Here is a 24313-nt window from a genome sequence, read left to right on the forward strand (position 1 = left end):
GCCCGGCCATGAACCCTGGCACAACCGGGCCCCGGACCCCGGCACTGCCCGGCCATGAACCCCGGCACTGCCCGGCCCCGAACCCCGGCACTGCCCGGCCATGAACCCTGGCACAACCGGGCCCCGAACCCCGGCACAGCCCAGCCCCGAATCCCAGCACTGCCCGGCCCCGGACCCCGGCACTGCCCGGCCCCGGACCCCGGCACTGCCCGGCCCCGGACCCCAGCACTGCCCGGCCCCGAACCCCGGCACTGCCCGGCCATGAACCCCGGCACTGCCCGGCCCCGGACCCCGGCACTGCCCGGCCCCGAACCCCGGTACTGCCCGGCCATGAACCCCGGTACTGCCCGGCCCCGAACCCCGGCACAGCCCAGCCCCGAACCCCGGCACAGCCCAGCCCCGGACCCCGGCACTGCCCGGCCATGAACCCCGGCACTGCCCGGCCCCGGACCCCGGCACTGCCCGGCCCCGAACCCCGGTACTGCCCGGCCATGAACCCCGGTACTGCCCGGCCCGGGACCCCGGCACTGCCCGGCCCTGATCCCTCCGCACAACCGGACCCCAACCCTTGGCACAGCCCGATCCCGAACCCAGCAGCACAGCCCAGCCCATAACCCCTGGCACAGCCCGGCCCCGACCTGCGGTACAGCCTGGCCCGGGACTCCCAGCACTGCCCAGCCCTGATCCCCCGGCACAGCCCGGCCCCGACCCTTGGCCCAGCCCGACCCCAAACCCAGCTGCACGGCCCAGCACGGCCCAGCACGGCTCCAGCTCTCCGGGCACACCAGCACCGGCCACCTTGGTGTCACTGGGGTCACCTCAGCAGCAGCTCGGGTCCCTGGCTGTGTCCTTCCTCCCACTGTGAAGCCCCTTTATTTACCCAATAAGACTGTCCAGCCATACAGAAATACTCGTTTTTAATCAGACACGATAAATGGTAAACTGTAGACAATTTTTTTTTCCCACGTGGAAACCAGTGAAATCATGTGGACAAGGCAGAGTTGCGAGTTTCCACACTCCAGGATACAAAAACTGTGAAATGTGTTAAAAAATTATACATTTCTCTCATTTTTAAAAGATTGTATAAAAACCCGCAGCATGTTCAACATTAGAAATCCTTAACCTAAAAAAATAGCACCAGGGAGAGTTAAAAACCTTTAAAAAGTATTAAAAAGGAATTTCTGAGATCCCCCCTCCCTTAACATTTTATAAACTCAAAATAAAAGGCAGCTCTTACAGGGAAAAACATTTCAAGGAAGACTTGTCTACTACAATTCTCATCAAGAGAGCTTAATGCCAAGACAATTCTCATTCCTCTTTTATCTTTGTTTACTTTCCCCAAGTCCTTTTTTCCCCCCTCATCTATTTGTTTTCCTTTTGATCAGATAGGAAAGGATGTGAGATCTGGAGTATACAAGATCAGGGATGCCATGGAGTGGAGGGCAGTCTGGAAAGATCACGCCCATCAGAGCAGGGGATGGCTGTCACCCTGAGCCCCTGCACTGGATGCCTGTTTGCCCTCAGGCTGGGCTCCAAAGGGGACTGCAAGGACCTGGGATGAGGAATTAGTGTTGTGGCTGGGGTCCAGCTGGACAGAAGGATCACAGATTGGCAACGAGTCCAAAAGCAGCTGGTGCAGCGCTGGCAGTGCCAAGGCTTCCCAAACAGCTCCAGCATGCACAGAACCCACCCTACCATCTTCCCAGCACAGGGGCTGGTGGCACGAGGGGGCTACGTGTCCCCAAGCACTTGTCAAGCATTGGAGGTGCCAGCAGTGACTTGGACCAGCCTGTCTGGCTTTCCTCAGTTTTCTTAATTAAGGCACATGACTTGATCAAGTCACCGAGAATGAACCCCCAAGGAGTTCTCTCTAAAGAGTAACCTCCAGCTTAAAACAGGGGAAAAAAGCCTTTAAACTACCTGGGTTTCCCTTGCTGTTCCCTTGCTTCCCTTGGATTGGAGACCAAGAGAAGATGGTTCTCAGAGCTGGGATGGAAAACTGCACACAAGGGTGGGAAATGGGAGGCTGCTGTCCTCCACCACAAGGACAGGGGTGCCAGAGAGGTAGAAGGAGCTGGGAGAGAAGTTCTTCCCAGTGATGCTGTACAGCACCCTGCAAGAGAGCAAGGCAGCCTGGCATTGATTGGGTGGAGGGTTGGCCCATGGTTTGAACCTGAATAATTTTGAGAAGGTGCCCGAGGGCTCTTCCAGAGCCAGGTGACAGGGGAACAGCAGAGGTAGGGGAGGACAGAGGGACCAAGGGGGGAGTGGTTTCAGTGCATTGAAATGTGCATTGGATTCAGAATCCCCAGAGATGCCTGCTGGAACAGTAGCCCGGTGGCTACAGAAAACCTGGCAGAAATGGACACAGGCACCTGCACCTTCCTGCTGACCAGGACTTCATGGAAAGCATGATAATCACTCTGGCAAAGCTGGGGACTAGAGGAAGGCAATCAAAAGTGAGCACAGTGGTGGCCACAGGAGCTCCCAGATTGGGGGTACAGCCCCAGGAGCCCCCCAGGCTGGGGCTGGGCACGCAATCCCACCTGTGTGCACAGGGGAGGAGAGGTACAGCCCCAGACCCCCCAGCAGTGGCACAGCATGAGATGGGCACAGCAAGGGCAGTGCTGCACTCCTGGTCCCTGCACTCCACGAGGGCGGGGTGGGATTTTCCCTGGAAGGAATGCCCTGCCACCACTGCCTGGGTTCATGACATCCTACATGACATTTGGGGTGCTGAGATTTGAGGGTGCCATTGACCATTACACTGTCCTTCCTGCTGACATACCACATTCATTTGGGAAATGGATGCTCCAAGAATATTTTCCTTTACAGACCCTGGAGCCCAAATCCTCCCTGCTCCAGTTACTGTGTAAGCTTTCAAACCATTCAGCAGGAATTTAAAATGTAAGGAGAGGTTTTAGATGCTTTAAAAAGGAAGTAGTGAATATTTGTAAACTACAACCAAACATATAAAACAATATTTCTTTAGTTCTAGCTAGAAAAGTAATTCTATCACCTCACAGTTCAGTTTCAGCTACATTCAGGTCTAGGAATCTCCACATTCTTATGTAATGCCTTAAAGCAGCAATAGACATTAAAACAACAAAATTAAATTTTATCCAAAAAAATAAAAACAAAAAAGATTTGGTTTCTTGATCCTGTGTTCAGTGTGTAACCTGAGCAGGGTCCCTTACACCTGCTGCTACAGTTTGGGGGTTTTTGGCAGTTACTTCAAGAGGTTTTGTTTGTTTAGGAAAAGCACCAATTGACTGTAGTTCAGGTTTGCCTGCAGCTCCCCAGCAGCTGCTGCACACTGGCTGCTCAGCAATGGTGACTTCCCAGCTCCAGGCTAAACAGGAATAGTTAATGCTCTGGAGGATGAGACTCCCGTCTCATCAGTGATGCATAGAGCTTCGTGTGCTGGGTAATTAAAGCTTCGTCCATCATTTCCTACTACTGTTAGTCCCTTTAAAGAAGTTGCCCTGCCAGGTTCTTTGGTTACAGACATTCCGTGGGGCCAGGCTGCCGTGCCCCGCTGGGGACAGGGCCCTGGCAGTCCGGTGGCCGTGCCCGTCCCTCTCCCGGTGCTGTGCATCGTTACCAGAGAGACGAGGGACGCTCCGTTTGCTATTCACAGGCAAAGTAATCCTTGAGTGGGGAGAAGAGGTGCCGGATGACAGGGACGCTCCACGATCCCCCCAGCAGCTTCTGGCGAGTCCCACGGCTGATGTTGGAGACCTCCGTGTAGGGGAGGGGGAAGCCAAAGATCCTGAGGAGCAGAGGCAGGACAGGTGAGGCAGAGCAGGAGCAGGAACCCCTTTCCCAGGCCACCCAAAGACAGTGAGTATCAGGAATCTCCTGTGGGGAGGGGATTCAGCTCTCCAGCCCCACACAGCCTGGATGGGGCCAGGCCGTGGCTTCCCACCATCCCCAGTGCCCTGCACCTTGTAGGATTTCCTGGCAATGCTCCTCTGGCTGGGCACCCAGCCTGCCTCTGCTCAGCAGCACCTCTGCAAGCATTGCCCCAGGGCTACTCCATGGAGATAGGACTGAGTAGCTCTGAGTCATGGGCTGGGCACTTCCCTTACAATCAGACAGATGAAAGTCCAACAGCCATTTCACATGACAAAGGCTTGGAATTGTTATTTTACTTACAAATGCCTTTAGCTCAGTGGTAACTCCAACAAATACTGGCAATTTAAATAGAAGCAAGCAAAATTATTTAACCCCAGTCTTGTGTTTACTGGCCAGAAGCACCCACTGTGCAAAACCTTCAGGTTTTATCACACATACTTGGTGTAATGGACTGCTTGTAATTGGATTTATCTGCTCCCAGTCCTTCTGCTGTATTTTGCCATGAATTCAGGGTGTGAAGTGTGAAGCAGGGTGCACTCATGCTTTGCCACAGCAGCTGCTGGCTGTGGTGTGAGCTCCCCCACACCACCCACCACAGCCACAGCAGCCACTCAGTTCCCTTCCATAAACCACAGCCAGGCACTGACCAGGGCAAGGGCTGCCCTACAGCACCCCACATCAGCCTGGGCCTGACCCCAAAGGCAATCCACATGTGCACCCCCAGGCAGACCCACCAGAGCACCCTGAGCAAGCCCCATCACTCCTCCCTCCAAAACCTTCAGGGCCAGGGCAGGGGATGCTGCTACACTTCTCCCCCGCAGTCTCATCATTGCTTATTAGTAAGAGCATTAATTATCATGTGCACATCACTGCAGGGAAGCTGCCCCATGCAGGAGCTCTAGCTCTTTGCTCCCAGGAGCTGGGCTTAGCGCCAGGGAGACAAAAAAACCCGAATGGGCACTACAAAACAAACCAAAACCACCGTGAGAGATCCAAGGACAGCAGACTGACTGATTACCTGTCCATCCCAGGGAGGTTGCCCCAGAAGTAACGAGCTCGGTGGGCAGCTGATATCTTGATTGCATCAATCATAACTGGGTTACACTGCAAGCCAAAAAGAGGGGAAATAAAAATTAGAAAAAATGTTGGCTTGATTCTCTCCTGCATGAACAGGCCTTCCCACTGCACTGCAGGGACTTAAATAGTTAGGAAATCCCCAAAATGTTGTAGCTCCCACAAACCCTGTTTCACACCAGAGAACAGCTCGGGTGGCCACATGAGCTCCCAGGCCATGGCCAGCAGCTATTGACCATCACAAGGTGCTCAGTGCTGGTTCCCATGAACCAGGATCAGCCTTCAATGGTGATTTTATACCAGTGGTCCCTGCTGACTCACAACTCACCCTGGCTACCACAGAGTTAAAACTCCTTCCCAGTGCCTGACCCCCCTCTCCCTAGAAATAACAGGCATTGCTGGGAACAGATGCTTTCTGCAAGGCTGGCAAAACCCCTCCCCCAGAGGACTTGTGCTTGGGTTTGACCTGATGAAAGCCAGAGGGGAGGATCCAGAGCCAAGACTAAACTTGATTCCTTGGCATGTGCACCAGGCAGGGGGTTTTCCACCATCAGGGCCACAGGAAACCATAGCCAGACCCTCACACCCTGCACAGCCCAGCAAATGTCACCTGCTCCAACGCCTTTCCCACAGCTGTCAGCAATCCCTACCTCCAGAAACCGGGAAATGTCCCTCTTGTCGTTGATCCTCATGGCCACCACGTTCTCAAACATCCAGAAGAAGGGCCGCTCCTCGCCCGCCTTGGGACGAGCGTAGTTGAGCAGGTGGTAGAACTCGAAGAACAGCCGCCCGGTTCCTTCTGCGGGGAAAAGCCGAGCAGAAAAAGCAGGTTGGGACCAGCTGGGGCACGGGCTGGGGGGCCTGGCTGCCCTCCCCACCAAGATGGGTATGGAGATAGCCCATCACCAATACAGCCTGGGGCTGAACCACCACCCATAAAGTGGCTCCACAGCCCAGGAACATCCCAAGGCATGCAGCCCAGCAGAGGCAAAGCAGCCTTACCAAAGAGCGCCTTCCTGGTTGGATTGACAAGGGAGACGTCATCGCAGGGGCTGCCACCGATCACCAGGTCAAAAGGACCCCACTCCTCAATCTACAGAGAACAGACAATCCAGACTGTTAGGGGATGCCACAGAAATGGGTCTCTCCTCCCTGATGGGGCAGGGCACAAGCTTGTCCCAGAGCTGGCGGGGTGAGACCCATGCCCCCAAGGTGCCATGTCCCTCAGGCCCCGCAGAAGCAGAGCTCACATTTCTCTTGGTTATGTTCCTGACATCGTGCACGTAGGTGATGTTGCCCTCGGGCCGCACTTTGCCCGTGGCAATAGGCTTCTCACAGATCTCTGAGGCAATGTACTTCTCCACTTGGATGCCCAAGTCCTTCAGCACCGTGTACCCTGCCAACGGACAGAGGTCTGAGGTGACACTGCTCTCTTTAGCCTCCAAGTCTCCCTCGTCAGCACCGCTCGATGTGGCCGCTCCTGGATGTCCTAGGTGGGTGTAGTCAAACAGCACTTCAGGGTGAGTAAACTTTTATTTGACCCCTTCCTCCAGGCAGGTTTGCTCCCAGAAAGCAGAATGCCAGAGCTGAGTGAACTGAACCAAACCAGTTGCCCTCAGGCACTTCAGAGTACAGGTTACTGGTGTCCCCACAGCTCTGGCTTCTCAAAGGAACCAGCCACCCCAGATCACACTTGGCACAGCAGGAATACCTCTGTGAGGTGCCCACACATGCCCTCCCCTCCATCCCTCCTTTCCTCCACAACCCTGTCCAGCAGGAAAGGCAGACCCTGCCCTCATCCCTCTTCTGATGGGGATGTCACTGCTGTCACCCCCTCCTCCCCACCAAGCTTTTAGAGACAGGTTTGAGCCCACGGAATGATTCATGCCCAATGCCCAGTGCCAAGAGCTGCCCAGCAGTGCTTCCCTACTGCCTCACCTGTTGTCACCCCATCGAACAACGAGAGCACTCGAATTGGTCTCCTCTTCGCTGGAGGAACTGTTGGGTAGATTTTGGGTGCAGCCTGCAATGGAGACAGCCATGAAGCCCCAGCCCTGGCAGTGCTGCATTGTCCCATTAGGCTCTGAATGCAGCACCTCCACCTTCAGGAGAGCATCTGCAGGACCAAGAGCCTGGCACCCTTGGAAAGGGTGGGTGAACAAGACCAAGGCAGAGGGAAGAGAAAATCCAGGTAGCTCACCCTGCCCTCAGTGACCCTCTTCCCCACATCCCAGCACATCAGGCTCCCTGCCCCCAGCCCTTACGTATTCCTGTCCCTTGTCACTGGTGAAGAAGTCCTGCAGGCGCGTGTTCCAGTCCTGCCGGCGCTGCAGCACGCCGCGGCTCTGCTGGGGCTGGCACATGTAGCAGTTCCAGGGCTCCTGCTCTTTTACTCTGGATGACGTCCCTCGCCCCACCAGCACGTCCAGACACTCCACACAGAAGCACCTGCCCAAACCACAACAGTTTGTGCTTGTCACCCCAGCAACCCCTTTGGTCACCCCAACTTCTCCTGGAGTCTCCCCTGCCATGCACCAGAGCCCCCACCATTTTACAGGATATTTTTCCAGGCAGTGCCCTGGTTTTTAGGGCTGCTAACACAAGCTGGTGACCAAGGCATGGGTAAGTCTCCACCCAACCTCCACAGCTTATTCAGGAGATAGCTGGCTCAGTAAGGGCAAGTAGGCTGTGTTGGGATATGCTGCATGGCAGCCAGCTGGGGAGAAGCACAGCCCCTGCCCAGGCTCATGGAGGATCCTGCTTCTTGCAGCTCCCTGGGAATGATGCCAGGCCCTCAGCCCCAGGAGCAGAGACATGGGGCTCACCTGCAGCAGCTGGCGTTGCTGCAGAGCAGCAGCTCCTTGCCAGCGCAGCAGACGGTGCAGTAGGACTGGTACCCATCTTCATCATACATGTAGAAGTACTCCAGGAATCTATCCTAGCAAAAGGACATCCAGGAGCAGAGAAGGACAGAGGATCAGGAACCCTGCTCAGACGGTGGAAAACACAGCTTTGCTTCATTCCCAGTGCACGCCGAGATTTTGGGGATGCACATCCTCAGTGTTTCAATGTGGTGAGGACATGCCAAGGGACAGCTCCGTGGCAGACACAGCATGGCCAGGACCTGGCACAGCCAGCCCCTGTCCCAGCAGCACTGGCTGCATCCCAGCCCCACCCTCAGGCCCCAGGCTCCTGCTCAGCCCCAGCACAGCAGCACTTACCCTGCATGTCTGGCAGAGGCCCCCCTTGAACAGCGGGTGGAAGGTGGCCGGGTTCCTCCTCCCACAGGACAAGCAGCTCTCTGTGGGACAGAGAGAGCTGCGCTCACCCAGGGCAGGGAGCACCCAGGGCAGGGCCCCCTTACACCCACCACAGGCTGCAGAGGCTGGAGCCTGGCCTTGGAGCCATGTCTGAATAAAGCCTGCACTCAGAAATGCACCCAAACGGGGCCTGCCCTTGGAATTGCATCCAGAAGAGGCTGTGGCATGGAGGATCTGCTCAGCACCCTGTGCCCCTCAGCACCCTGTCCCCACTCCTACATGGTGCAGTTGAAAAGGGACCCACAACCCTTGATGGGCACCCTCAGCACCTCACACCTCTTCCAAGGAGAGACAGGGCCAGTCTTTACCTTCCAGCTTCCCGCTGTTGTTCGTGACTTCGGAAACCATTTGCTCTTTATAAATTTGAAAAGGAAAAAAAAAGACATTATAATTCCTTGTTACAAACTTTAAATGCACTCTGCTTACAGGTGCCTTATTTCTTACATTAGAATTACTCCAGCTTTGCTGAGATTTTGGTGCAAAGCCCACATCCTTGCACTGATGGAGATATCAGAGCTCAGTGTAGCAGCACATGGTCATGCTCCAAGCTGAGCCACTGGTGGGGCCAGCCCATGCCTTGCAGTTGGGTTTGCTGGTGTCTTGTAAGGCACAAGTCAGCACCACCAGACCACAAAAGCTCTTCCCTTCAGAAACCAGGCTCATGGCTCCTGGGAAGAGCCAAGCCCTTTGCCAGGATGGTTTCCCAGAGCTCTTGGGGTGCACAGCCCAGGCCAAACCACTCCCCAGCTCTCTCTGTTGGTTACCTCGGGTCTGGTCCTCTTCCACACGCTGCTCCTTGCTGCTGTTACAGGGGTAGGTCTTCAGCCTCTTAGTGGGGGGACACTGTTCAAGGGACACCACCTCCTCTGTCCCATTCCTCAGCACCCCATTCTCTGCATGGAAGAGGAACCTCCTTAAGGACAAGCCTCCAGCCTCAGGACCAGCCCAGGGCACCTCCTGCCAAGGCCTGCCAGGTCTCACCCCAGCCCCAGCAGGACCCTTCCTGGCCACCCAGGTCCTCACACATGGCACAAGGCTCTGCCAGGTCTGATTTCCATGGGGCTTTTGCCTCAGCTTTGTGCAATTCCACTGAGAGTCCCAGAGAGAAGCTCCAGGATCCCCTTGGGACTGGTCTGGCATGACCACAGCACAGGGTGAGCAGGATGAGCCAGGGGCAGCCCCCAGTGCCACTGCCCATGCCAGCCCCCAGCCAGCTGATGCCACCACCTCACCTGAGCCTTTGGGCGGCCGCAGTCCCTTGAGCCCCAGGGGTTTGAAGCCAGTGATTGCCCAGTCGATCATGGGCTTCAGCTGCTCCTCCAGGGACTCCCTGGGGCCAGTTGTGAACGTCTTCCCCGACCGGCTCCGGGCCACCTGATGAGGATGGACAGCAGGGAACAGTGTGACAGGGTGGTCTCTGTCAGGGGAGCAGCCACAGCCTGCCAGGGCCACAGCCCCAGGCCCCCTCCCCACCCAGCACCCACACACACAGGGCTTGGTGGCCCTGGGATGGTGGCAGCTGATGGATTCCCACTCTGGGTGTGCTCAGCCACAGCCCAGTGCCTCCATCCCTGCAATGAGCCCATCTGTCCTTCACCAGCCCCAATGGAGCCAGAAGCAGGGACAGCCCAGCCAAAGCTCTTGCCCAGATTCTGCTCCATGGCATGTGCCAGGAAGAAAAGGCAGAGGAGATGCCTGTGGGTCTGCACTTCAAAGGGCATCCTGCCCTGACCTGGGACACCTCTGGCCAGCCTGGCACTGCTATCTCCAAGCCCTTACAGGGAGTCTGGCCCAGGGTTCTGGAGCAGTGAGACCCTGGAGCAGCAGCAGCTGCCCCAAAACCCTCAGGATAAGCAGAGTCTGGCCCCACAGCTGCACTTGGAAATAATCTCAGCAGTGAAAGGAGGGTTTTGCTGCACCCCATCCCACTGGCCCCCAGCCCAGCTGGTTCATCTGGCAGCTCCTCACACACCCCACCCCTGGTGGTTACCTCCAGAGCGTGGTAAATGGCACGGCGGTAGGACACCAGCTTGTTGAACGTGGAGGAATTGAAATGTTGCCTGAAGGCCATCAGTCCCACCAGTTTGTCAGCAGAAACCTGGGAGAGAGCACCAAGACCTCACCTGTGAGATGGGGATGCCCTGCTGGCCATATCCCCCCAGCACTGTGCAGTCCCCAGCTCCAGCACTGTGGCCATAGGAGGAAGCCCAGTGGCAGCTTTGCCAAGAGCAGCAGCGTGACAAGGACGGGTGGGTTGCACCCTCTGCTGGCACTGCTGGCCTGACACCAGCACAGCACTTCCTCCCTCCTGCCTGCAGCGTGGGAGGGGTTGGTGTCCTCATTGGATATAGGACATATCCTCATTGGATATTAGGAAAAGGTTCATGGTTGGGCACTAGAACACACTCCCCAGGGAAGTGGTCATGGCAGGAGCCTGACAGAGCTCAAGGAGTGTTTGGATGACACTCTTGGGCATATAGTGGGAATTTAGGGCTGTCCTGTGCAGGGAAGGAGTGTGACTCGAAGATCCTTGTGGGTCCCTTCCAACTCAGGATACTCTGATTCTATGAGGGGCTCTGAGGGCACATCCCTCCCCAGGCAGGGAGTGACAGGGAAAGCTCTGGAGCATGGACAAAACCCTCTGAAGTGGCCAGGCAGATGTCCCCATGTCTGAATGATGTCACCAACCTGCCAGTGATTAGCTACAGACACCAGAGCCATGAGAACCTGCCAGGGCCTGGCCATGCTTAACACTGGGAGGGGAGGCCTGGGAGGCTGCAGGAGCACATCCACCCCCCTCAGCCAGCCTCAGGAGTGGGGCAGAGACATGCAGGGAAGGGTGTTTTGGGCTGGGCCAAAACAGAGTCCAAGCTCTCTCTTACCTCGGAGAACTTCCCGTCTCCAAACCACTGCACCCACCGCATGCCCGACACCGCCTGGCGCTTGGCCGTGGCTCTGTGCGAGACGACGATCGCAGGCCACCAGGAAAAACCTTTGATCTTGCCCCAGACAAGCTCCCCGATTCCAAATTCCTTCCCATCCTGAAAGCACAACACAACAGATCAGCGAGAAGTACAAATTCCCCATTTTGTCTGGGCAGTTGGTCAGGAGAGCCCTGGAGCATAGGGGACAGCCCTGGTGTGTCACCATGTGTGTCACGCGTGTGGAACCTCTGTGCAGTGATCTCCAACAACTGCAACCCCTCCCTCAGTCACAGGGCCACGCCATTCCCCCCTGGCAGCACTGTATCCCAGCCCTGATCCATGCTGAAGCTTGGTGGGGAGGCCTGTGTGTGCCAGCCCCGTGCCGAGCCCGTGCCTGGCACACGGCGTGGTGCATGCTCCATCCTGCACAGCCCACCTGGCACCGGGCCCGTGCGTGTCCACTCCTGCCTGCCCTCCCAGGGTCTCTGCAAACACGGGGAAGCCTTGCACCCAGGCTGTTCCTGGTGCCCTCAGCAGATGAGGCTCCTCCTTGGCACAGAACAGCCCCCTCACAGGACTCACACACAGCCTGTGTGGTGTGGCTGCACCCAGGGAGAGGACACCCACCCACCCTCCTCTTTTCCTGCTGGGGAGAGCAGGAAATGTGGCAGAACGAAAACAGAAGAAAAAAAAGAGCCAAGAATTTTGGCGGTACCCGTCGCAGGCCACGCTGGGTGCTGTGCACAGCAAGGAACCTCACACGTAGAAAAGTCACCTCTCTGCCTGCAGAGCCCTCCTCCCCAGCTTTGTTCTGCAATTACGTACTTAATTATGCAGCAAGATGCAATTGCCCAATTCCTGCAAGTCTGGGGCCCTGCCCTGCGGCCCGCAGGCACCGAATCCTGCTCTGCAGCCCCAGCAGCTTTGCTTCTCTCCAGCATCCCCGACAGAAATGTTTTCTGCACATGCAACTGCCTGTCTGAGCATGGCACACGGCACACTCATGTGTGTCTCGGGGGGCCCACGTGTGGCACCAGTGGCAGCTTGGCAGAGCTGGTCCCCAAAGCACCCCAAGCCTGATAGATGGAGACAGCCTGGCACCATCAGGCATGCAGGGAAGGGTGGGCAGGAGAAACAGCACTGAGGTTTCCCAGTTTGTTTTGGGACAAGTGACAGAGGCTCATCCCTGCCCCACACCACCCTGGGTGCAGGAGCAGAGCTCAGCCCCTCCGTACCTGGTATTCCAGGGCCATGCCCATGTCTCTGCTCTCTGCCTCCTCGGCCCCCAGCTCAGCAGAGCCGTTCTGCCCCTCCTGGGAGCTGCCACCCGAGAGTGTGCTGCTGCTCTGGGACGAGTCCTGGGAGTCCTCCTCCTCCGTCAGGTCGATGGTCACGGGCGTGGGCACGGCGGAGCGACGCCTGGAGCTCTGCATGGTGGAGGGAGGCAGAGGAGTGTGAGTGCAGGGGGAGCAGAGACCTGCCCCACATCACCCCCATTCCCCACATCACACCCAGCCCCGTGTCATCCCCCAGCCCCGCAGCTGGGATCGGAGAGGGGCAGCCAGGCAGTGAGGGCACCACTGCAGCCATGAATAGAGAGGAGAGCCCTTAATGGGGGCATCTGCAGGAGAACTGCTCTGCTTCTACCTGCCAGACCCAGAGCAAACGGTGCACCACTGCCCCCTCCCATTTTCCTGTCCCAAATCCACCCCAGGGTGCTCAACACACCCAGTTCACAGCAGCACAAAAACACCCCTTCACAGGGGAAACTGAGGCGCGGGCAGGCTGCACCATCTCTGAAGACACTTGACCAGGGCACAGCAGCAGTGCAGGTCCCTGGAGCACAAGGGAAGCCCCAGGGAAGCCCTGGCCCTGCCAGACCCTCACCCTCACAGGAGTTGGCAGGTCCCTGAGAGGCTCCACACTGCGTGCTGGGTCCTTGAGCCGCATCTCCTGCCGGGTCCGCCCTGCCTGCAACGGGAGGCACAGGGTGGGCTTCTGCCTCAGGCTCCTCCTGAGGCTGCTCTCCCACCCAGCCCTGCCCCAGGGTTGCACCTGATACCAGAACACACGGGGGCACAGCATGGGTGCCCTCCTCACACAGGGACACGGACATTCTGTGCCTCATGGGGCTGAGCACCACAGGCAGTGCCCTGGGGAAGGTGAGAGGAGACAGATGGATGCTGGAGGCACTTTGTGCTGAGCCCCTTTGGGTAACTTTCTGCTCCACAGCATCTCTGCAAGGCTGAGGAGCCCCACTGCTGCAGCCCACTGCACCCAGAATGATAGAGAGAGCAGGAGGCACAGCTGGGATGCCAGGAGAACCACAGACCACATCCCAGGCATGGACCACTCTCACACCCTGGATGCTCTCACTCTCCCATGGGTGCTGTTTCCCACAGCAGCCCTGCAGCAGCACCCAGGGCAGCCCTTCCCTGGTGGTCAGAGCTACAGCCCATCCCAGACTTGCTGCCTGCACCCAGCATAACAGAGGTTCAAAATTAAATGAGATTTTGCAGTGAAACGCCCCCAAACTAAACAGTGGGAAAGATCAATTTTCACCCACTGGATTTATGGCTCTTTCTTTTGGAAGATGCCTCATCTCAGGCAGATCTCCAGCCTTGGGTTTTAATTCTAGCTCAAAACAATAAAGCCAGAAGGCAAAAATGCTTCCAGACCCTGGAGGTGTGTCAACAAAAGAGGGTGAGTGAAATTGGGGTCCAGCCTCACAGCAGCTAAAAGCAGCTCACCCCACCAGTGGGAGGCATGAGATGCTCCAGTGTATCAATGCAGCCAAGACTTTAAAGAAAATATCAGCATATTTTATTAGGCTGCTGCAACATGTAATGGCCATTGCTGCATCCCACACCACCCCCTCCTACTGTTGTATCATGAGAAGCAGGAATTTAAAAATTAAAACATTACACTGTGAGTATTGCATTCATCACTGGACTGCTCCTCTGGCACTGAGCACAAGAGAAGCCCAGAGGGAAAGAGATGAGGGTCCTGGCACCAGATACCACCCACAGACAGCCCCCAAAAAGCACCCTAGGTGTTCACTTACCCTCTGCACTTGCAGATCGAGTGGCCAGGCCAGGTCCTCCTTGGAGAGGTCTCCATTGCTGTTCTTCTCCTTCTTCAGGGGCAGCAGCCCCAGGCCCCTGGAATCTGTGCAGAGACAAGACAGAGCAGCCTCAGGCTCTGCAAGCCCTCCTGGCCGTGTCCTTGCATGCCCCAGCCTCCCACTGCTCCCACAGCACAATTTGGAGGCACCAAAACCTCATCTCAGAGAAACGTGGCTGGGGGCAGAGACAAGAGGTGTCCCCAGGGCTCCCCACTGTGGCAGCACAGCCCCAGATCACCCACCTGTCCCTAAAACTGGGAGGGACTAGCAGCATGCATGGGGACATTCCTATCCACTCCCCTGTTCCTGAAAGCTCAGAGGCACAAGGAGGCCACGTGCCAGCTCTTCTGGGCTTGTCACCAGGTCATTTACAGCAGGACCTTGTGAACCCAAGAGGTGGGATTTGGGAACCCTGACTGGAGAATCCCAGCAGCGATGCAGCCCCTCAGGTCATTGGCACCCCTCAGGCTGGAGGGGCTCCCCTGCTTTCCTCACTCCATGGGAGTTAAACTATGGGGGGCAGAGCCAGCATCCCAGTGTGGCACCCATTCCCACAACCACAGCATGGCCTGGATGTGTTCCTGGGTCACAGAAATCCACTGGGGTCATGGGGGGACTCTGGCCACAGCCACAGCACTCCATCCCCCAGCAGGGCGTGGGACAGAGGCTGTGACATCCCCATCCCTGTGCATGCCTGGAGCACTCTGGGCTCAGTGTGGTGACCCTCACCTGGAGTGCTGGGCTTCCCATTGGCCTCCAGGACAACGCCAGGTGCATTGTCCCTGTTGATGAGGATCAGCTTTGCCCTACAGTCTGCCTCATCCTGCCCGTGGCTCTTGTCCTTCTTCATGGTTGCCTGTAGAAGCCAGAATGGAAAGGAAATTCAGCTGTGCAAGGAAGCCCCAGGGAGGGCAGAGCAGACAGTGAGGTCCTTGAGCAGCTTTAACTCTGTGCCCTTAGCAGAAGGGTCTGACTGGAGATGCAACTAAAGGTCCTGGGAAATAAACAGCACTTGCACATAACCTCCACACAAACGTGGTGGCCCTAAAGCTCAACCAGCTCCATCTAAGAGAGGTCCCAGATGCAACCCACTTATCCTTAGGGAAACACACCAGGTTTTCCCCCAACATCTGCATGCTGGCTCGGAGCTGCTGAGCCCCAGCTCACCCTGTCTGGGGAGGAGCTGCACTTCCCGGCCACCCTGCAGAAACCAGGGGCCAGCCCACCCCTGGGGCCAGCCCACCACTGGGGAGAGCCCACCCCTGGGGCCAGCCCACCCCTGGGCCACCAGCCTCCCCGTGTTCCAGCTGCCCAGCAGGCCCAGAGGCGGGTGGGCTGTTCCCTCTGGAGCAGGACAGGCAGGCAGCCCGCCATGGGGGGCAAAGTCCTGGAGCCTGCATTAAACTCTCTCCGAGGAGAAAACTCCTCCTGCCCCAGGGTGAGGGGCAGAGCAGGGGGCTGTGCATCCTGGCAGCCCCTGCCCGGGTGTCCCCTGCAGAGCTGGGGCTCGCCTTGCTTGCTGCCTTCCCTTGGGTGCCCTCCCTGGCTCCTGTTTTCTGGAGTGGGAGCTCCCAGCTCTCCCAGAGGCAGCCGGATGCCATGAACTGTGCTGCCTCACTGCCGGGCTATGTGTCTGTGCTGCAACTTGCCTCTTCAGCAGCACAGTCATTTCAGCAGCACTGAGAAGCTCGCAGGGCTTTGCCCACCTACAGCCCTGTTAGGAAGCCAAAGTGACACTCCCTCAGCCCCAGAGACCCCAGCTCCAGCCCACCACCCCTTCTGTGTCACTCTCATTCTGCGTTGCCTCCAAGCACTGCCCTAACAATTGAGATTTCTGCTTTGAAATCATCTGTCAGCACCTCCGACAAACAAAGACCAGTTGGAGTTTGATGTTTTGGACGCAGAGGGCAGAGTTAAAAACCTGGTAACACTCAAACACAAAGAAAAACAGGTGTCCAGCACCCACCTCCACAGGCAGAAACCTCTGTGCACATACTGCCTCCCCCCTGGACAAAGGGAGGAGGAGAGGAATGGCACCAGACTGCATAACCCCCCACAGCTGTGTGTGCAGAAATCCCTCTGCTGCAGCACATCTGCTCCCGGACCCAGCAAACAATTCCTGGGAGCTGCCCAGACTCGCCGCCTGCCCCCGGCCCCGGCGGATGGTCCCACATGGCCCCAGATGCTCCAGGATGCAGCAATCCACCACGGCACAGCACAGCCAGGTCGGGGCCAGCTCCTCCTGGTCTGCTCCCCCTCCCCAGCCCACAGTGCTGCAGAGCAGCAGCAGCCGTGACTGGCAGCAATGCTGCCACCAAAACCAGCAAAACTCACCAAAAAGTGAATCTCCCTTGGGAATCCCTACAGGGAGGCTGCTCTCCCAGCATGGGGGTGGATCTGAACCAGAGGGTACAAGGAGATGGAGCTGCATGAGGCAGGCAAGATTCAAGGAGGGCAGAAGCAGGCAAGGATATCTCCCAGCCCTCCCAAACATCTACACCCACAAAACTCCACTGGGACTCTCAACCTCTGCATTCATTCCTTTGTCAGGAACCTGAGTCCAGGAAGTTCAAACTTGCACTTCAAAATGGCTTTTCCTTCCTCAGCCCCACGACTGCCTCATGTCCAGCACACCAGGCAAGAGTGTCCTGTCAGCCTAGCACTGGGGAAGTGAAGGGCTAAGGTGACACAGTGGCCAGGTCTCCCCAGGGACACAGCCAGGACTGAACACCTGATGCCCCAAGCTCAGCTTTGCCACGTGCTCAGGGAGCTCCCACACGGCTTTTATTCCAGTTATAAAGTGGGGAAAAAAAGGGTTATCCCTTTGGAAGGAGCTGCTGGCTGGCAGCAGAGACCCGCAGGTCACAGCTCTGTGGGTCCGTGGCACGGGCCACAGGCCCTGCCGTGAGCACAGGCACGTCAGCTCCCTGCTTGGTCCGTGCCCTTCTCCAGCTGCACTGCCCAGGATCACCTGAGGACATCCCGCCACCATCCTCTGACGGGAAAGGAAACAGCAGAGCATGGCATAAACTGCTCATTAAAAGTGCCTCTCCCAAAATCCTAGTCCTGTGCAGCAGGACTGCAATTCCCACCCCTTCTCCTGCTGTTTGCACCAAGTGCTGCAGGCACACGAGCCCATCCTGCTGCCCGCTGCCCAGCCAGGGTCCCCTGCAGGAGGCACATCCCTGTGAGCTCACCCCCTCCTCCTCGGGAGGAAGGCTTGGTTCTTTGTCCTCGCCTCCCCTCGCAGAAGCACACCAACATGTGCACTCAGGGCATTAATAATAAGAAACAGAGCACTGCCCTCACATGGGCTGGCTCATGGGAGACCAACCCTGCAGTGTTTGCATTGCCCAGCGCCCTGCAAACACACCGGCTGCTCCACAGCCACGCACTCCAGACAGGAATCCATGAGGAGGCAAATAATGCACAATTCCAGCTCCATTGCCAAAAGCTCCCCAAAAACCCGGCACCAGCGGCAGCCCCGGCACTGCCTGGTGACCAGGACGTGCCCTGCAGCCAAATCCCACCCGAGGAGACAATGAACCCACTGACTCCACAGCCCGCCCTCATTTTGCAATACCAGTTTCTTTAAGATTTGCCAAACTGGTTAAAGACCATGCCACAGCATTAACTGCTTAGAGAGAATTCTGGTCCCTGCCCGGCCACGGCTGCTGGCCACCCTGCAGCGGGCAGAGCAGGCAGAGTGGGCAGGATGGCTGGGCTCACCTGGCAGGGAGGGCAGGGTGGGCAGGGCTCACCTGGCCGGGCCATGCTCTGGACTGGACCCCTGCCCCTGCTCCCGGGGCTGCTCCTCCAGCCTGGCCCAGGCTGATTTCAGTTTTCCTTGCTGGGAAAAGAGGCCGCCCTGTTATCAGGTGCATGTCCCCAGGAGGTGGGGAGGTTTCGGACTTTGCCTCCAGACAGGGGCATGCATATCAAAAGGCTGGAGGGAAGCTTTACCCATGGCTGGGATGGAGCCATCGCCCAAGCCCTGTTTGAATAACAAAAAGAAATAAAGGACCCTAATGGCCGGGCTGGCTCTGGGCTGTGGTGCACACTAATGGCCTTTAAGTCTCCCCAAACCGAACATTTCCCTCTAATCCTGGGAAGAAAGGAGTTGCTGGGTTGGCAGTTCCGTAAGAAAGGCGCCGATTTCGCAGATGTGCTCGTTGGGAAGGGCAGGGGGCGAAGGGCAGGCTCCCCCTGCCCGCTTCCTGTGCCTGGCCTCTCTGCGCTCCCGCTCCGGCACTTCCCTCCATTTCCCCCGGTTTCCTCCTGCCCCGCTCCGCTCCCCCCGCAGCCCTCGGCGCCCACCCCGGCTCTCCCCGCTGCCTCTCAGCAAAGCCGGGTTAAAGAAAAGAAACAAAACACAAACCGGCCCCTCCTCTCCCAGCGCAGACCAGGCTGGAGACGTCTCCCGGACAGCCACCATCCCCGCCAGCCGCTGCTCCAGCGGCTTCGGGCTCTTTACCATGTTCATCCCGCCGGGATCCGCCCGGGCCGAGCCCCCCGGCGTGGGGCAGGGGCTGCCGGCGGGCGGTAGCTGCGGGCAGGGCTGGAGGCTCTGGGGGCTCTGGGGGCTCTCAGCACAGGTGAGGCTCTCTCAGAGGTGGCCAGTCTTCTGTCCGGAGTCGTCACCGCTTCATTCTCCCCCTGAACAAGAGGACCAAAGATGACAATGACACCTCGCTGTCCCCACGGCCGCCCGTCCAGCCCCGTGCAGCCCCAGAGGCGGGACTGGGATACCCGGCCTCCCTCCTCCTCAGCTGATTAAAAATTTGGAAACTGAGGCAGGAAAGGAGAGTACCAGTACTGCTCAGGGCAGCACGCTGCAGCCGCCCCCTCCTTGCCCTCTCCCGTTCCGAAGGAGGTCGTGCAGGAGCACCTCTTGCCCCAGGACCACCACTCGCCCAGGGTCCCCCCACCGCTCCCCTCTCCCGGCTTCCTGGGACTTGAGCCCCACGCTGGGGCCACTCCGAAGAGTTCATTCCTGCTTCTCCGATGATCTCCCCTCCCCGGAGGCTCCCCGCGGGCTCGGCAGGAGGCGGATGCCAGCACAGCCCTCCGGTCGATACCTGCTCCGGCCACCCCGTCCCTCCGGATCGGTCCCGGGGAGGCTTCGCGCCCGAGGCGCCGCCGGGAACCTCTTTTCCTGCCAACAGAGAGGGAAGATGCGCTGTCAGATCCCCCGACCGAGAACCGAAAACAAAGGTGCTCGGCCCGGGGCAGCAGCGCCACCGTGCCCCGGTACCCCCGGCAGCTCCCCACGGTGCCCCCGGCCTGGAGGCGGCGCTGCCCGGGACGACCGAGCCGGGCAGGGGGACCCCGGCCCCCCCGAGCCACCCCCGCCCCGCAGCCATCCCTGGCCGTACCAGCGGGGACCCCCCCGCCGCAGCCCCCGGCTCAGCCCCGGCCCGGCCCCGCGGGTCGCGGGGGGTCCCGCACCGGCGCCGCCGTGACAGTCCCGGGACGCGCCCCCGGGGCTTCCGCGGGAAACTCCCAAAGCTGCAACGGGACCGGAGGGGTGGGCGGGACCAGGGGGACTGCGGGGACCATGCCCGAAGCTGTGCGGGCAGCGATCCCTACAGCACGCCCCAGAGCCGAGTGCCGGCAACAAGTGGCGGTCGGGCCCACGCCCTGCCCTCTGTCCCAGCCCCCGGGGCGAAGCCGTGAGCTCCCGGTTACCGGGCACCGGGGCCGCCAGACCGGCCGGGGCGCTCCCGCCGCGGCGCTCCGGTGCGCCCCGTGCCGCCTTCCCCTCCCGCCTCATTGTCCCCCGCCACCGCCGCGGACAACAAAGCCGCCCACGAGGATGTGCCACGGCTCCGGCTCGGACCCTCCGGTGCCCCCGGTCCAGCGCTCACCTGCGCCGCGGCGGGACGCGCCGTCCAGCGGGGCCGCGCCGCCGCTCGCCGCTGCCCGCGCCCCGGCCGGCCCCCGACAGCCCCGCGCTCCGATTACATGGCGTTTTAACCCTGCCCGTGCTGGGCAGCCCCTCCTCCTCCTCCTCCTCCTTCGCCGCCCCACGGCGGGGGAGGGGAGCGCGGGGCCCGCAGCACCACCGCACCCGCCAGGCCCCCCGAGCCCATCGGGCGCGCAGCCCTCGGGGTCCCGCATTCCCCCAGGCCCCGCATCCCCCGGGGCGCCACATCCTCCCCGCCGCGACTCCTCACCCCCCGGTGCCCCAGTGTGTCCCGTCCACTGCCCCACATCGCCTGGGACCACCGCCTGGCGCCCCACATCCCCCTTGCCTCGGCTCCCCGCGCACCCTCCCGGTGCTCTCATCACCCCCGCGGGGCTCAGCATCCCTCTCCGGAGGCTCCACGTTGCTCCGGTGTCTCACACCCTACCGGGGCTCCCCACCCCCTGGTACCCGCCGGCGTCCTGGTATCACCTCCAGTGCCCAGCATCCCCCAGGGTTCATCATTCCTCCGGGGCTCGGCCCTCGGGGCCCCACGCAGCTCAATCCCCGAGGCAGAGGAGACTCCCTTGGCACCCCAGGGCCGGGCAGAGCCCTGGCCCACCGAGCCACTGCTCTGCCCGCCAGTTTCCAGCAGCACCGTGCCCCACACAGCCCCATGCAGCACAGCAGACAAAGCCTCACAAGTTTTACATTCAGTTTTTGTTTGTTCTTTCCCTTTCCCGTCCCGAGGCAAGACACTTGCAGGGCTGTCCCGGGGCCAGGGACAGAGCCCGCGCCTCTCCTGCCCCAGACAAAGCATCCGGAGTCCACGTGGGGTATAATCTTCCCTGCTTGCCTGTTATTACTTCTGGATTCAGCAGAAAAGTGTATAACAGTAAGAAAAGCAGTATGATTATCCTGGTGTGATAGAAATGAGCTTTCAAGGTCAGGAGGAAATCTTAGCTAGCCAAAGTGTCTGAAATCTGCAGGACCAGCCCCAGGCCTTTACAGCAGGTTCCCCCAAACCACACCTCCATCCCTGCAGAACACAAGCATGAAAAATTTGGCAGCAAATGTAAAAAATGCTCTGCAAGTGAACAGGAGGAGTTGAGAAACTCACTCTGAATAAGCCCCTGGGGATACTAAACATCACCATTCAAACAAACATGCACCACAAACCTAAAGCAAATTCACAGCTCGGGTGAGTAGATTAAAACAAACAAATAGATTTTACACCCATTTGTTTTTCCAGATTAAGGAAAGGGAAATGCTTTTGAGAGCTGTGCTCATGAGAGTTTCCAGGGCACTGTGAGGGTGGAATCAGCCCTTCCAGCATCCACAGGTTCCTCTCCCTTTCTACGGAAACCTTCCTGCTGCTGTTGGCCTCACTGACCTGCCATCAATCTCCCACCAGCCGAAACGCCCTCTTTCTCTCTCTGCCCCTCAGTTATCATTTAATTCAGGAGAGCAAGACTCTGCAAACTGCTTGTGGGAAAGGTCTGGTACCAGACAAAGCAGCTCTGGCAGACGGTGAGCCAAAGCCTGATCCTTTTCCTGTGTCTGCGACACACACCACAGAGAGATGCTGAGAGTTTATTTCATAACAACCAAGAGAGTGTGTACATAATTTTACAGGAAACAAGGTACTTCTACAGAGATTTTATACCCAGGGTCCTGCCACACATTCCAGGTAGCTGCACCAGGCTCTCGTGTTGAGCCTCTGTCAGGAGAGTACCAAAGCAGCTCTCTCACTGCTTCCCACCAGCCCTGTGGCTTTCCAGCACAGACCAGTGATGGCACATGGCTGTGTGGACAAAGCTCCTCCACTCCAGAGCTGGAGCAGCTGCAAGGAGCAGGCAGCATGGCCAGGCTGCTGTGAGCAGGGAGGGAGAACTGGGGGGTCCCTGAGCACCCCGAGCACAAGCAGCATGTCCTCTGCACACTGTGCCACAGACACATCCCTGCCCATGATGGAGGAACTCCCATCTGCAGCAAGGCTGGGCTGCCCAGCTTCTGCAAAATGTCATTCCAGCAAGAGCCATTCCCCCATCTGGCTGTGCTCCTTTGGCTGGCTGGCATCTCAGATTCATGGAGCCAGTGACCAACCAGCTGAAGGAGCCATTCCCTGTCACTATCACACAGCTGGGACTGGCAACATCCATTCACACTGGAAGTGACTCCTCAGTTTTCACATGCTTCCCAGCAGCCATGCCAGCTCTTCCACACATAACTCCTCACTCCCAACCCTGAATCCTTGTCTTCACTGAAGGCTGCTCAGCCAGTGCCTTCTCTAAAATACACCTGGGGTACGGCACCAGGCCCAGCTCCTCTTTGCCCACCCATTCTCCCACTCTAATTTCTTCCTAAAATTCTCCTTTGCCACCCTGGCCAGGCAAACTAATGCCACCCCCTGCCCAGAGCTCTGCTCTGGCTGCCACCACCTCCCATCTTTTGCTTTGCACCCAAAGGTTTGAGTTGGGACCTACTCCATGGATCACAGCAGCGTTCCTGGAGATCCTCCACAAATAAATGAATATGTGTCATTACCTACAGCTGTCAGCAGTGTAACCTTGTCACCTCTGGATCTTGTGGGTCCCAGATTCCCACGTCCCAGTAACGGCTGAGCACTTGTTCAGTCTCCTTGCAGGCAGGGAGGAGCACCAGCACCATTAAATCAGCTTGGGCAGTCGCAAGCTGGGGCTGAGAGCAGGAGGAACTTCTCTTTCCACCGAAGTCGGCAGCGATGCTCCTGCTGCGTTCAGGCTTTGGGGCTCCCATGTTGCTGCACACACAGCCCACAGGCTCTTTCCCAGCCCACAGTAATATCATTCTCACTGCACAGCATTCTTCACTGCAAGACCCCATCAGAGCACGTCCCACAGGATGTCTCCTCCTCTTCCATGAGTATCTTCATTGTGTGAGCCCTCACCCCAGCCCTGTGCTGGCCGCCTGCCTCTCCCCCAGCTCCACCAGTGCTGCTCCACCACAGCTCTCAGCAGCCAGCCGCTCCTCACCACGGCTCCCCAGAGCAGGTCTCCTGTTCCTGGCACCTCTCCTGAGCCTGGGGAGAGCTGTGCTGCTCAGCAGGGCTCTGGCTGCTGGAAACAAGGTCTGTTCCTGTTGTGGGAGAGCCTCATCCTGCTGCCACATGTGGGAATGCAGCCCCAGCCTGCCTTACAGCTGGGCTAGCTTTTCCCATCTGGGGGGAATTGCTGTTTTCACAGAGATAGGAAATGTTATCCCTCCTACAAGAAGTTTCTAGCCCTTCCTGTGGGCTGGCCAGGCCCACATGATACAAACCTCTAATAAAAATAAGGTTAAAAATAAGTGTCATCCGTGTAACCAGAACATCTAGAAAGTCTGCAGCTACCGCCTGCAAACTTCAAACGCCAAGGCACACAAAGAAAAATCTTCAATGCCTCTCTAACAAAGCTGGCCACAAAATCCTCTTTTTCCTAGAAAACAGGATACGCCTGCTACAGCCTAATCTGAAGTGACGAGGCCTCCCCAAACCACCCTCCTCACACATATACTTTTATCAAGAGGAACACTGCTCCCAGGGGGTGGCTGCCAGCAGAGCCCCCTCCCTCCACGCCACGTCCAGAGCTGCTCTTGCCTGCCTGGGTCAGGGATTATGGTCCCTGCTCAGGAGCAGAGGAGCCGGTGGAGAGGGGGAGTGTTTTGTCTGTGGCTGCAAGGCAGGAGTGTGCCAGAGCCCAGCAGTGGAGCTCCCAGCCCTGCTCCACCTCTGCACAAAAGACTGGCAGCCGGTTGTTGCTGCAGCAGTGTCTGCCTGGGACCAAAGGCTGAGGAGTGTGATGGGGCGTTAAACTGCTGAAGAAACTGAAATCCTGGTCTCAAAGATCTCATTTATCCAGTGGGGCAGAACTAACTCCTTGGAAGTTTCAGCTGGGCAGCCAGGAAGAGTCACAGCATCCCTCAGACTGTGTCTAGAGATGTTCTCTTAGTGCTTCCAGCCCAAGGCAGACACTGCAGGTGGGCAGAACACCCAGAGAGCAGGTGGGTGAAAGCCCCCCAGGCTTCTGCACACACTCTTGCCTTTTCCAGGCCTTTCTCAGGCTGACAAATGCAGGCAACATTCCCCACT

The 24313-nt window shown here is 58.2% G+C and overlaps 1 protein-coding gene across 1 annotated transcript; it reads right to left on the reverse strand.

Annotated features, from left to right (window-relative positions):
* Nucleotides 1-900: 900 nt before the first annotated feature.
* On the reverse strand, nt 901-23498 carry DNMT3B (DNA methyltransferase 3 beta). Its single transcript, XM_064391557.1, has 21 exons — nt 22753-23498; nt 19379-19455; nt 18679-18956; nt 15030-15156; nt 14241-14344; nt 13064-13147; nt 12412-12603; nt 11135-11293; nt 10243-10350; nt 9485-9626; nt 9017-9145; nt 8561-8605; nt 8154-8233; nt 7758-7870; nt 7197-7380; nt 6871-6955; nt 6183-6328; nt 5935-6025; nt 5583-5731; nt 4877-4962; nt 901-3772 (listed from the first exon to the last, which is right to left on the reverse strand). Exons 3-21 carry the CDS (start codon nt 18781-18783, stop codon nt 3631-3633), a joined length of 2271 nt encoding a protein of 756 aa, XP_064247627.1. The 5' UTR covers nt 18784-18956; nt 19379-19455; nt 22753-23498; the 3' UTR covers nt 901-3630.
* Nucleotides 23499-24313: the final 815 nt, after the last annotated feature.

Source organism: Passer domesticus, chromosome 16 (assembly GCF_036417665.1).
Source record: "Passer domesticus isolate bPasDom1 chromosome 16, bPasDom1.hap1, whole genome shotgun sequence".
In the NCBI taxonomy this organism is placed as follows: domain Eukaryota; kingdom Metazoa; phylum Chordata; class Aves; order Passeriformes; family Passeridae; genus Passer; species Passer domesticus.